General features: G+C 45.1%; 1 protein-coding gene across 1 annotated transcript in view; it reads left to right on the top strand.

The window, feature by feature from the left end:
- The window catches only part of prex1 (phosphatidylinositol-3,4,5-trisphosphate-dependent Rac exchange factor 1), a 178,436-nt gene that overhangs the window by 95,984 nt on the left and 69,009 nt on the right, over window positions 1–13,443 (top strand). Inside the window, exons 12-16 of the mRNA XM_055652550.1 lie at window positions 1,193–1,296; window positions 2,036–2,085; window positions 4,075–4,150; window positions 8,262–8,334; window positions 10,418–10,560. Coding sequence (XP_055508525.1) covers window positions 1,193–1,296; window positions 2,036–2,085; window positions 4,075–4,150; window positions 8,262–8,334; window positions 10,418–10,560 — 446 coding nt within the window. The remainder of the gene's footprint in view (window positions 1–1,192; window positions 1,297–2,035; window positions 2,086–4,074; window positions 4,151–8,261; window positions 8,335–10,417; window positions 10,561–13,443) is intronic.

Here is a 13,443-nt window from a genome sequence, read left to right as displayed (position 1 = left end):
AAAAAACTACGAGAGGAATAGATAGTGTAGACCAGGGGTCAGCAACCTACGGCCCCCGGGCCGAATCCGGCCCGTAACCCAAAATCATCTGGCCCACAGGCATATTTTTTCTTTCCTCAATCTTCCGGCCCGCAGACTTCCGTCATCTCCGGTACCTGGAATGTTTAAGAAAGAACCGCAGATGCTGGAAAAATTGATGGTAGAAAAAAATGCTGGAGTGAGATTCTCCAGCATTTTCTTTTTCCTACCTCTGGTACCTGGATGATGATTTGGCTGTACCGCTTCCTGCGCAAAGCCGCCAGCATGGCTGCGCACCTTCTGTGTCTGGGCTTCACTGTCGGGAGCGGGGTTGTCGGGGGACGAGTGAGTGTGATATTTTAGCTCGGGTGGCATCCTCGAAGGGGCGGGATCTACGTGAACATGTGATTTGATGCCTGCTATCCGGGCCGGTATGGAAGCAGGATCCATGTTTACGCACGTGATAGATGTGGCCCGCCATCCGCTCACAGTCATGCGTCCCGGCCCCTTGGCAGTAAAGGTTGCCGACCCCTGGCGTAGACAGTCAGAATCTTTTACTCCTGGGATGGAAATATCAAACACTAAAGGGCATCCCTTCAGGACGGGAGGGGCAAAGTTTAAATGAGATGTGTGGGGAAAGTTAATTTTTACACAGAGAGAGGTAGATGCCTGGAGCGAGATGCCGGGATGGTGTTAGAGAACTCAGGAGAACGAGCAAAGTTTGTACCTGTCAACTTTTAGTTTAGAGATGCAGCATGGAAAGGGGTCATTCGGCCCACCGAGTCAGCGCTGACCAGCAGTCGCCCGTGCTCTAAATTCTTCCCTACACGCTTGGGATAATCTACACAAGCCGATTAACCTATAAACCTGCATGACTTTGAAGTGCGGGAAGAAACGGGAGCACCCGGAGAGAACTCACTCGGTCACGGGGAGAACATGCAATCTCCACACAGACAGCGCCCGTAGTCAGGATCGAACCCGGGTCTCTGGCGCTGTGAGGCAGCAACTCTACCGCTGCGCCACCGTGCCGCACCTTTGTTTAGTGCTTCCAAGAACTTATCAGCTTGCAAAATAAAGCAGTGAAGATTGGCGTGGCTGAAAGTTAGTTTGGATTTAATGAGTCAAATAAGGTGTCCTTGTTCCGCCATCTCTCATGGATATTTTTCTACTTCAGTTTCAGACAAGCACCACTTCAAAAATGAGCTGGTACTCTACAGGTTTCGGTATGATGATGGAACTTACAAACCCAGAAGTGAGATGGAAGATATCTTATCTAAGGTACCTGTTGCTCCATTATCCACTATACCTTCTATACAGGTTAGATGTCTTTGCCTTTTCCACTCAACGTGGTCACGAGACTGACATGAGAAATTGGCCCCGTGACTTGAGTTGGACAGAACGGTGTTGTACAGAAAGGAACTGCAGAGGTTACACAAAAAAGCCGGAGAAACTCAGCGGGTGCAGCAGCATCTATGGAGCGAAGGAAATAGGCAACGTTTCGGGCCCGAAACGTTGCCTATTTCCTTCGCTCCATAGATGCTGCTGCACCCGCTGAGTTTCTCCAGCTTTTTTGTGTAACCTTCAATTCTCCAGCATCTGCAGTTCCTTCTTAAACAAGGAACTGCAGATGCTGGTTTATACCGAAGATAGACACAGAGTGCTGGAGTAACTCAGCGGGTCAGGCAGCATTTCTGGAGAAAAATGGATGGGTGACGTTTTGGGATGGGTCCCTTCAGGCTGTAAGTGGGCAGTGGGGCAGGGGAAGGGGGAAAGTGGAAGGGGGTGAGTGGGTGGGGTGGGAGTGATGAGAAGCGGGAGGTGAGAAAAGACCAGGCTCAATCAGGGCCGGCCACAAATGACCTCTGGCATGGTCTTACCTGGTAGGTCCATTGTTGTCTCTCTATGCTCTCCTGAGACGCTGCCTGACTGGCTGAGTTTCTCCAGCATTTTGTTTCCATTAAGGGTGTTGTATATTGTAGCTCAGTTTTTCAGAAACTGTTTTTTGCTTTCTTGACAGGGCATAAGGTTGTACTGTCGATTACACTGCCTCTTCACACCGGTAATAAAGTGAGTTGTGTTATTTTCTGTTTTAATTTCATGGAGGGAGAAATGGCAATCATTACAAAATGAACGGCTTTCCAAGATCGGACTTATAAAGCATTTTAACTTGAGCTGATGGGATTTTCGTCAAGTTATTTCTATTTCCGTCTGTGGATTTATTTCTGGTCATAAAATTAACTTGCCCCATCGTTTTATGGTATCCATGTTTCATTCCAATGTCGATACATTGACAATGTATCGGTGGGCAGCGGTAGAGTTGCTGCCTTGCGGCACCAGAGACCCGGGTTTGATCCCGACTACGGGCGCTGTCTGTACGGACTTTGTACATTCGCCATGTGACCGTGTGGGTTTTCGCCAGCTGCTCTGGTTTCCTCCCACAATCCAGGTTTGTAGGTTAACTGGCTTCTGTGAATTGTTGCAAGTATGCAGGATAGAACTAGTGTACAGGTGATCGCTGGTCGGTACAGACTCGGTAGGCCAAAGAGCCTGTTCCCAAGCTGTATCTCTAAACTAAACTAAAGCCCCGCGAAGTTACTCCAATGACGTCCCACAGCTAATCCACCGATCTTTACTGATAAGATTATCCAACTCGAACATTGTTTGTGTACAATTTATAAAAATAACCTTGCTTGTGAGACTTTACCTAATGACAGTGCTTCTGATCACACACTGTTCACATTAAACAATTCACTTTGCAAACTGTTTAATTTCTTTATTAATCCCACCTGCCTGTGTTTGGCCCAACCTGTCTAATTGCTTCTTAAACATTGTGATAGTCCCTGGCTCAACTGCCTCCTCCGGCAGCTCGTTCCATACACCCACCACCCTTTGTGTGAAGTTACATTGTTAGAAGTGTTGGTGCCGTCTGAATGAAAACATCTGGTATTAATCCAGATTACGCTAAAGCAACAGCACAATTAGTTAGGACTGAGCGGATATGGGGCACCTAGGATGAAGTAATGTACACGGCTGGCTTCCAATTAAAACGTGCGTTGTGTGTTGTGAACACTCTTCACCGATTGTCTTGAGGATAGATGGGGTGACTATTACTGGGCCGTTATGACATTAGTTCCTTCATGTCCATTTCAAACTTATTTGGGTCTGTTAGTAATTGGAAGAATTGACGGTGATGTGTTTGCACTTGTGCAAGTTTAGGGAGATATGGGCCAGATGTCCTTGGAGCGCAGGAGGATGAGGGGTGTTTTTACTGATGTGTGTAAAGTCATGAGATTGGGTAGATGCACGGAGTCTATCGCCCAGAATGGGGGAATCGAGAAGCAGAGTACGTGGGTTTAAGGTGAAGGAGGAAAGATTTAAAAGGAATCATTGGGCTAACCTTTTCACACAAAGGGTGGTGGGTGTATGGAACGAGCTGTGGTTTGGATATGGGCCAAATGCAGGCAGGTGGGACTAATGTAGCTGGGACATGTTGGTTGGCGTGGGCTAATTGGGCCAAAGGTTCTATGACTCCAAATCAAAGAACACAGAACATCGCAACACAGGAAGTGGTCATTCTGCTCGCAATGTATGTGTGGGACATAACGTGAAGATAAATTAACCTCATCTACCAGCTCATGATCCATAATCATCCATTCACAACTCAGACCAGCTTAGATGGATATCTTGGTTGACGTGACCAAGTTGGACCAACAGGCCCTTTGCCCGACTGTATAACCGTATCGATGATGCAGATGGTATAGCTTGGACCTAATACTTGGGTTAGGTTGGGAGAGGTCAAATGAAAAGCATGTTTGAAAATTGTAACATTGAGGATCCCTGGTCCTTTGGGAATCTGATCCATTGACACAGTCGCCCATTCTGTGATATGTTTATTGATACTTGCTGGTAATTCTAAAGTGCTTGTTTATTGACTGCAATACGAGGTGAATATTTGTACCTTGCACCTGATCAGTTAAAGCACGTGTGAATTTAGTTTTAGAATGTCAGCCGCGCTGCCAATATTTGTGAGCAAAATTATCTTTTTATTACTTGAAGAGACCGCGATCACCATTTGAAGACGTACAAGTCTGTGGTACCAGCAAGCAAGTTGATCGATTGGCTTCTAATGCAGGTAAGAAATACTCAGGATAATGTTAAATGCATTAACGCTATCCTAACATCATCTTTTTCTTTACATATGATCACGACCATCTTAGAACAAGTACCAGGTTGGGAGTTGAGATAGCAGTTTGGCTCTGGGAAGGATGGCGTGAAGCTGGAAAGGGAGCAGAGAAGATTTACGAGGATGTTGCCAGAACTCGAGGGTTGGAGCTTCAGTGGGCAGGCTAGGACTTTATTCCTTAGAGTGCAGGAGGATGAGGGGCGATCTTTATAGAGGTGTATCATCTCATGAGGGGATCGATAAGGTAAACGCACAGAGTCTTTTACCCAAGTAAGGGAATCGAGAACCAGAGGACATAGGTTGAAGGTGAAGGGGAAAGACTTGATAGGAACCTGAGGGACAACCTTTTTACACAGAGGGTGGTATGACCTTGAAGAGTTACGGGGGAGTTTGGGCGGGCCAGGACTTTATTCCTTGGAGCGCAAGGGGCTGAGGGTTGATCCTGTGGAGGTGAGGGTGAGTGGAATGTTCACTTTACCAGCCTGATGTTGCACCTGAGCTGATTCTTGCAATATGTTGGCAGATTGAAGTATTAGACTTCTTGTTTTTATTTGGGTTTTTTTTTTTTTCAAGCTGTACAGAGGATGGTTGCCAGGGATGTGGGAATGCAGAATCAGACTTACAATGAAGACACGAGGAAGTGCAGATGCTGGTTTGCTAAAAAAAAGATAGACAGCAAACACGGGCAGGGTGGAGGATTATCGATCTGCTTGATTTTTGCGATCTTTGTGTCCTTTACTGATTAGTTTCTCTTCTTAATTGGGACAAGGCATCTCAGCAGAAATCATGAGCTGCAGACGCTGGTCTACAAAAATTGACCCATATTGTGCAGGTGTAACTCAGTGGGTCAGGCGCGAAGGAAGAGGCGATGTTTCGGGTTGAGACCCTTCTTCAGGGTCTAACAATGACCTGTTTCCTTTATCTTGTTTAAGAAGGAACTGCAGATGCTGGAAAGTTCAAAGTAGACAAAAAATGCTGGAGAAACTCAGCGGTTGAGGCAGCATCTATGCAGACTGATGAAGGGTCTCGACCCAAAACGTCACCTACTCCTTTTCTCCACAGATGCTGCCTCACCTGCTGGGTTTCTCCAGTAATTTTCCTTTATCTTTGTTACTTGTTTGCATATCTTTCTTTCATTTATTCTATACATCTCTCTACATCAACATCTAAATCTCTTGTTCCCCTTTCCCGTGACTTTCAGTTTGCAGATGGGTCTCGACCCGAAGCGTCACCCATTCCTTCTCTCCAGAGATGCTACCCGCCCCGCTGAGTTAGACAATAGACAATAGGTGCAGGAGTAGGGCATTCGGCCCTTCGAGCCAGCACCGCCATTCAATGTGATCATGGCTGATCATCCCCAATCAGTACCCCGTTCCTGCCTTCTCCCCATCTCCTGACTCCGCTATCTTCAAGAGCCCTATCTAGCTCTCTCTTGAAAGTATCCAGAGAACCGGCCTCCACCACCCTCTGAGGCAGAGAATTCCACAGACTCACCACTCTCTGTGAGAAAAAGTTTCCGTTCTAAATGGCTTACCCCTTATTCTTAAACTGTGGCCCCTGGTTCTGGTCTCCCCCAACATCGGGAACATGTTTCCTGCCTCTAGCGCGTCCAAGTCCTTAACAATCTTATATGTTTCAATGAGGTACCCTCTCATCCTTCTAAAGAGTTACTCCGGCATTTGGTGTCCTTCTCATCCAATGTAGGTTTCTGGGAGCCCCGCCCAAGATGACTGCATATTTTCTACCATGTCTCTTTTGTCAGGAGCCTAAATTAGAACGAGTTGCACCTGGAATTTGTTAGTGGTGTGAAACTTCACTCTGGTGTCTCTGTAGTTTCTAGAGGCGTTTATATTTATCTTAAAAAAACAACTTAACTGTTATTTGGCCCAAGATGACCCGAAGCATCTCGCCACATGGAGACTTCACAGAGTTTCATTTACTGCGGGAATAAATGGATTTCACTTTACTCACATGACAGCGAGTTCAATGATGTTGGCGGAATAATTTTTAATCGGAATATTTTGGCCATTTCTAATCTATGTACGACCGGTGCAATGAGGTAGACCGTCTTCTGGTTCTTCCACTGTTTTTTGAAGGGTAATCAATACCGTGAAGTAACCATCTAAAAGTTCACGTTCACAAGTTATAGGAGTAGATTTAGCCCAATCGGCCCATCGAGTCCACTCTGCCATTCAATCGTGGCTGATTTCTGCCTCCTAATCCCATTTTCCTGCCTTCTCCCCATAACCCTCGACACTTGAATTGTTCTAATCAGGAATGTGTCTATCTCTGCCTTAAAAATATCCACTGACTTGGCCTCCACAGCCTCTGTGGCAATGAGTTCCACAGATTAACTACCCTCTGACTAAAGAAGTCCCTCCTCACTTTTCTAAGAGAGCACTCTTCAATTCTGAGGCTACGACCTCTGGTCCTAGACTCTCCCACCAGTGGAAACATCCTCTCCACATCCACTCTATCTATGTCTTTCATTATTCTGTAAGTTTCAATGAGGTCCCCCCCCCCTCAACCTTCTAAACTCCAGCGAGTAGAGGCCCAGTGCCAGTGCTGTCAAACACTGTCAAAGTGTCCCGACCCAAAACGTCACCTATTCATGTCCTCCAGAAATCCTCTTTAGCTAATTGAATTTTTATTTAGCCATCCATACCATGCCAACCCATGTCCTCCTGGATGCTGCCTGACCCACTGAGTTACTCCAGCATTTTTGTGTTTTATTTAAAATCTAATAACCAATCTTTCTTTCTCTTTGCACATGTGACATTCCCAGGAATTGCAGGAACACTGTGAAGGATGGGACTGCAGGTGCTGGTTTAAACCAAAGATAGCCACAAAATGCTGGAGCAACTCAGCGGGTCAGACAACATCTCTGGAGATAAGAGATAGGTGTCGTTTCGGGTCGTGACCCTCTCGACCTGAAACATCACCGATCCCCATTTCATCGGCCCGAAACGTTGCCTATTTCCTTCGCTCCATAGATGCTGCTGCACCCGCTGAGTTCCCCCAGCTTTTTCGTGTACCTCCCATTTCTCCAGAGATGCTCTCTGACCCGCTGAGTTCCACCAGCCTTTAGTGAACATTTTTCGGAATGCTGTGACGTTCATTGGTCAAAGTTAATGACCCGTTTTTAAATGGCTTTGGGATATTTTGGCGATTTTTAGGTAGCGATTGAGAATGTATTCTTGGACACTGTTATTCTGCTGTTGCTCCCCAAACTACCAGTGTGTCTTTCTTCATACAATTTACTCATGACCTCATGTTCTCGAGAAGGGCTACTTATGCATAATTCTGGGGACTACTGTTCAAAAATAAACCTTGCATCAGCAAACTAAATATATGTCAGCTGTTTGTCTGAAAGTGGTTGTTGAAGGCAGTATCATGGTTAGAAGTGAACTGTGGATAATTGCTTCCAGATGCATTTGGATGGGTCGACTGGGCTTATGCAACTGGAATTTAGGATGAGGGGGATCTTATAGAAACTTATAACATTCTTGAGGGATTGGACAGGTTAGATGCAGGAAAAATCTGGGGGGGGGTGGGGCGGGGGTGGAGTCCAGAACCAGGGGTCACAGTTTAAGAGTAAGGGGTAGGCCATTTAGGACTGAGATGAGAAAAAGCTTTTTCACCCAGAGAGTTGTGAATCTGTGGAATTCTCTGCCACAGCAGGCAGTGGAGGCCAATTCACTGGATGTTTTCAAGAGAGTTAGATATAGCTCTTCGGGGTAACGGAATCAAGGGATTTGGGGAGAGAGCAAGAACGGGGTACTGATTTTGGACGATCGCATTGAATGGCGGTGCTGGCTCGAAGGGCCGAATGTCCCACCTATTTCCCATGTTTCTAGTTCCTGCTCCTGCTGCCTTCCACTGCAAGTTTTGTGTAGCCTGGGATCCCACTGTTTCAGCAGAGACCTCCGCTGCTTCTGCAAAGTTTTTTATTGTTTGCAACAAAGGGAATGCACTTGCTGCAGTTGGATTTGCATTGGAAGCTTGGCTTGCAAAGAAAATCTCTTTGGATCTAAAAGAAAAAATGTTGTTTTGTTGCTAGGGCGATTTGCAGACCAGAGAGGAAGCGGTCACGCTCGGTGTTGGACTGTGTAACAATGGCTTCATGCATCACGGTAAGCAATCAAAGACACAAAATAATCTGTTTCTCAGTGTGACTGGGAGTTCATCAAAATTAACTTGAGTGTCATCTTTTTGGGGTGTCCCGCAGTCAGTTCCCTTTCGTTCCTTGTGGAGTTTACTTTAATTATTTGGGCAATGTCGCACCCCTCCCCCCCCCCCCCCCCCCCCCCTCCCTCCCCTCCTCTCCATCAGTTAGTTAGCTGCCTGACACATTTGACGGTGGACTTCCCTGTTTGTTCACAAACTGTAAGTCGGGTGGGATGTGGGCAAAGTGGTTTCTGTCATATTTTTAGTCTCTTCCACTCTGCAGCAGCTAACACATTGTTGTACAGGTTTAAGCATTGTTAGGAGCTCGTTTCATGTTAAAATGGTGCCTTTGAGAATCTGCATTGTCATCCACAATTGCAATTTGAGCACTTACCCCTGTACTGGTGGTTTGGTGGATGCATCAAGGCCGACCCAGTGGGCCGCAACTGGTAGAGGTGCTGCCTCCCCGCGCCAGAGATCTGGGTTTGGGTGCTGTCTGTGTGGAGTTTGCACGTTCTCCCTTTGTAACCGTGTGGGGTTCCCTCCGGGTGCTCCGGTTTCCTCCCACATCCCAAAGACGGGCGATGCGGGTTTGTAAGTTTATTGGGACGGCTGCAAAGTGCCCCTAATGTATAGGGAGTGGATGTGAAAGTGGGATAACATATAACTAGTGTGACTGGGTGATCAACCATCTGTGTGGATTTGGTGGGCCGAAGGACATGTTTCCGAATCCACACAGGGTCTGAAGAAGGGTTTCGGCCCAAAACGTCGCCTATTTCCTTCGCTCCATAGATGCTGCCTCACCCGCTGAGTTTCTCCAGCATTTTTGTCGGCCTGTTTCCATACTTTAGTTGCACATTTGAGGACATTGTCTTTGAGGACATGGGATATTTTAGCCACAGAAAGACAATCTATTATCATAGATTCATCACCCATACCAAATCCTGGCATCACATCACTCCAGTCCTCAAACAACTTCACTGGCTTCCCATCTCCCACCGGATCACCTACAAAATCCTGATCCTCACCTACAAAGCCCTCCACCATCTGGCCCCCTCATATCTCACTGACCTCCTCTCCCCTTACCAACCCTCACGGTCCCTCAGATCCACATCAGCCGGTCTCCTCTCCATCCACAAGTCCAACCTCCACAGTTTTGGGGACAGAGCCTTCTCCAGGGCAGCTCCCAGGCTCTGGAACTCCCTCCCCCAACTGATCCGCAATTCCGTGTCCCTCACCATCTTCCAGTCCCGCCTCAAGACCCATCTCTTCACCTCTGCCTATCCTTAGCCCCACGTGCCGTCCCTTTTCATCTGTGCATTAATTGCCTCATACTGTGTTTTGTATTGAATTATGTCTTTACTTTGTGTACTAGTCATGTCTCTACTATTTATTTCATTCCCCTTACATGTTTTTCCATTACCTGCTAATTTTTTGTAAGGTGTCCTTGAGACTCTTGAAAGGCGCCCATAAATAAAATTTATTATTATTATTATTATTATTATTAGTAAAAATGAACTAAAAAGCTGGTGCCCTCTGTTTCATGTCTAGTTTAAAGAGTTCTTTAAAGAGAAGTTTAATGTTATTGGTGTACTTCATTACATGTAGATGCATTTGCCGGGGTAAATTGTTTGAGTCATTTTTAATCTGAATTTGATTTTTAAATTTGCCGCTAATAGTTTCAGGTGTTGATATCTCAAAATTTTATTCAGGTGGAATTCTCTGCTTCAGAGGGCAGTGGAGGCGGGTTCTCTGGATGTTTTCAAGAGAGAGCTAGATAGGGCTCTTAAAGATAGTGGAATCGGGAGATATGGGGAGAAGGCAGGAACGGGGTACTGACTGGGGATGATCAGCCATGATCACATTGAATGGCGGTGCTGGCTCGAAGGGCCGAATGGCCTACTCCTGCACCTATTGTCTATTTGTGCGTTTTCTTTCATTGTCAGATGCAGAAGGACATGGAGGTGGAACAGTCCACTTATAAAAAGGTATTGTCTATTGTTTATTAACATATTAATGCTCAGTTTTTAATTTTTTTCCTTCGACTAGTGTTGGAGAAAAGTGAATTTAAGGACGAATCGCAGTTTTTCCGTTTTTACCCCGATGAAGAAATGGAAGGGACAAACTCCAAGAATAAACAGCTACGTAATGACTTCAGATTGGTTGAAAACATACTTGTGAAATCCCTCTTGGTAAGCAGATAAGTGGACGTTTTTATATTAGATACAGGACTACGTTCCAGTCTGTGTTGTAGATGATGGATTGGACAAAGCTTAAACCCAACACTTCACATAGACTGATTAGGTCATTGTCTGGAAAGTTACTCTGGTGAATTATTATTAACCATATAACCATATAACAATTACAGCACGGAAACAGGCCATCTCGATCCTTCTAGTCCGTACCGAACAAATAATCTCCCCATGTCCCATATACCTGCGCTCAGACCATAACCCTCCATTCCCTTCCCATCCATATAACTATCCAGTTATTATTATTATTTTTTTCTTCACTCTTTTGATAATTTGGTTTGCTTTTAATATCTTGGTCCCTACCAACAATCTTCAAGAGGGAACTGCAGATGCTGGAAAATCAAAGGTAGACACAAATGCTGGAGAAACTCAGCGGGTGCAGCAGCATCTATGGAGCAAAGGAAATAGGCAACGTTTCGGGCCGAAACCCGAAAGGGTTTCGGCCCGAAACGTTGCCTATTTCCTATAGTGGTGATTGTTCATTGGTTTTGGCCCGAAACGTTGCCTATTTCCTTCGCTCCATAGATGCTTCCGCACCCGCTGAGTTTTTCCAACAATCTCACGCAGCAGTAGGTCATTCGGCACTTCGAGCCAGCACCGCCATTCAATGTGACCATGGCTGATTATCCCCAATCAGTACCCCGTTCCAGTCTTCTCCCCATACCCCCTGGCTCTGCTATCCTTAAGAGCCCTATCAAGCTCTCTCTTGAAAGTATCCAGAGAACCGGCCTCCACCGCCCTCTGAGGCAGAGAATTCCACAGACTCACAACCCTCTGTGTGAAAACGTGTTTCCTCAACTCCGTTCTAAATGCCTTACCCCTTATTCTAAAACTGTGGCCCCTGGTTCTGGACTCCCCCAAGATCGGGAACATGTTTCCTGCCTCTAGCGTGTCCAAACCCTTAATAATCTTATATGACATTTTGGGTCAAGACCCTTTGTGAGACTTGAACTTGTTCAAACCTGTTAAGTGAAATACAAGCACATATTCCACAATTGGTAATGCAATTTTTTAAAGGATTTTTAAATTCGTAATATGGAAAACATTTCTGATTTAAAATGTTATCTGCATTTCTGGAGATGTATTAAGTGTAGTTTGTTTTATTGTCACGTGTACTGAGGTACAGTGAAAAGCTTTTGTTGAGTTCTAACCAGTCTGCAGAAAGATTACAATGATTACATGATTACAATCGAGCCGTCCACAGTGTACAGAGACATGATAAAGGGAACAAAGTTAATATTGTTTTTTTTTTTTTAAATATTTTATTTTATTAGAAGTAAGTACAGTCATATGGCACCAAAGTGCCTAATATATATTTTCATAATACATTTTATGTACAACTTTTTTTTTTTTTGTTACATTGAAAAAAGATGAGAATAAGAAAAAGAAGTTAGATAGTAAAGGATAGAAAGATGTGAAATATATAGTGTGTGAAGAAAGAAAACGAGTAAATGAAGAAAGTTGAGAGAGAAAATAGTGAAAAGAAAATAAAATAAAAAAGAAAAGGAGATCATTATTTATAATCTTGACCAACCCTCGTTATAGGGTATAGTTTAGGATATAGAATATAGGTATTTTGCACTAAAAGAATATCGTTTAGTGCAAAATAAAGTCCACTGAAGTCCGATCGATGATAGTCCGAAAATAATATTAACTTTAGCGTGATTTAATTTAGAGATGCAGTGCAGAAAAAAGGTCCTTCAGCTACCGAGTCCGACCAGCGATCCCTGCACATTAATACTATCCTACACACACAAGGGACAATTTAGATTTCATCCCATGCCAATTAACCTACAAACTTGTACATCTGTGGAGTGTGGGAGGAAACCGAAGATCTCAGAGAGAGAACCCACGCAAATCACAGGGAGAACGTGCAAACTCCACACCGGCAGCACCAAAAATCATGATCAAACCTGGGTCTCTAGCGCTGTTGGGCCCCAACTCTGCCGCAGCGCCACCTTGCTGCATCAAGGCAGTGATATATTCCCATTGTCACACCATGATCATTGTTGCCTGAGCTGATATTTCTTCTCCATCAGAATTGTCCAAGGGATTATATTAATTTCATCACGTTGCTCCTCCTGAATGACTTCCAGAAACTGTTTGGCAACTGTCCATTTCTGCATTTATATGTAACAGGAAGAGATACGCCGGTATCTTTGTCCAAATCCCAGAACGCTCTCGGGAGAAGCGAAATTTCTGCTAAATTGGCATGAAAATCGAAACTTGTCCCCGGTGGTTTAGAAGAGGCTTGATTTGTCCTGCCAGTATCCTGAATTATTCGATTGTTTCTGGTCAGCCAAGATTCAGCTTTGTTGCCAAAATGGGTGGAGTTCAAAGCAATTAAGTTCTCCTTCTGCTGCCAAGTTGGTCCAAACATGTACAGTGGTTCAAGTGGTGAGGTGGGGGTCAGTGTTGTTTACATGATGCCAATGGTTGAGTGTGGCATCCAAGAGCCCTGGTGAGCCTAGACCCCAGACCCAAAGAACCCCACGGGAACAGGCACCTCGCCCCACAATGACTGTGCCAAACATGATGCCAAGATTAACAAGGTCATTCTGAACACGATCCATATCCCTCCATTCCCTGGATATTCTTGTGCCTAAACTCTGGAGTTTAGAAGGATGAGAGGTTATCTCCTTGAAACATATAAGATTGTTAATGGTTTGGACACGCTAGAGGCAGGAAACATGTTCCCGATGTTGGGGGAGTCCAGAACCAGGGGCCACAGTTTAAGAATAAGGAGTAAGCCATTTAGAACAGAGATGAGGAAACACTTTTTCTCACAGAGGGTGGTGAGTCTGTGGAATTCTCTGCCTCAGA

The sequence above is a fragment of the Leucoraja erinacea genome, chromosome 21, assembly GCF_028641065.1.
Source record: "Leucoraja erinacea ecotype New England chromosome 21, Leri_hhj_1, whole genome shotgun sequence".
Taxonomy (NCBI): Eukaryota; Metazoa; Chordata; class Chondrichthyes; order Rajiformes; family Rajidae; genus Leucoraja; species Leucoraja erinaceus.
This window is presented reverse-complemented; position numbering and strand designations above follow the sequence as displayed.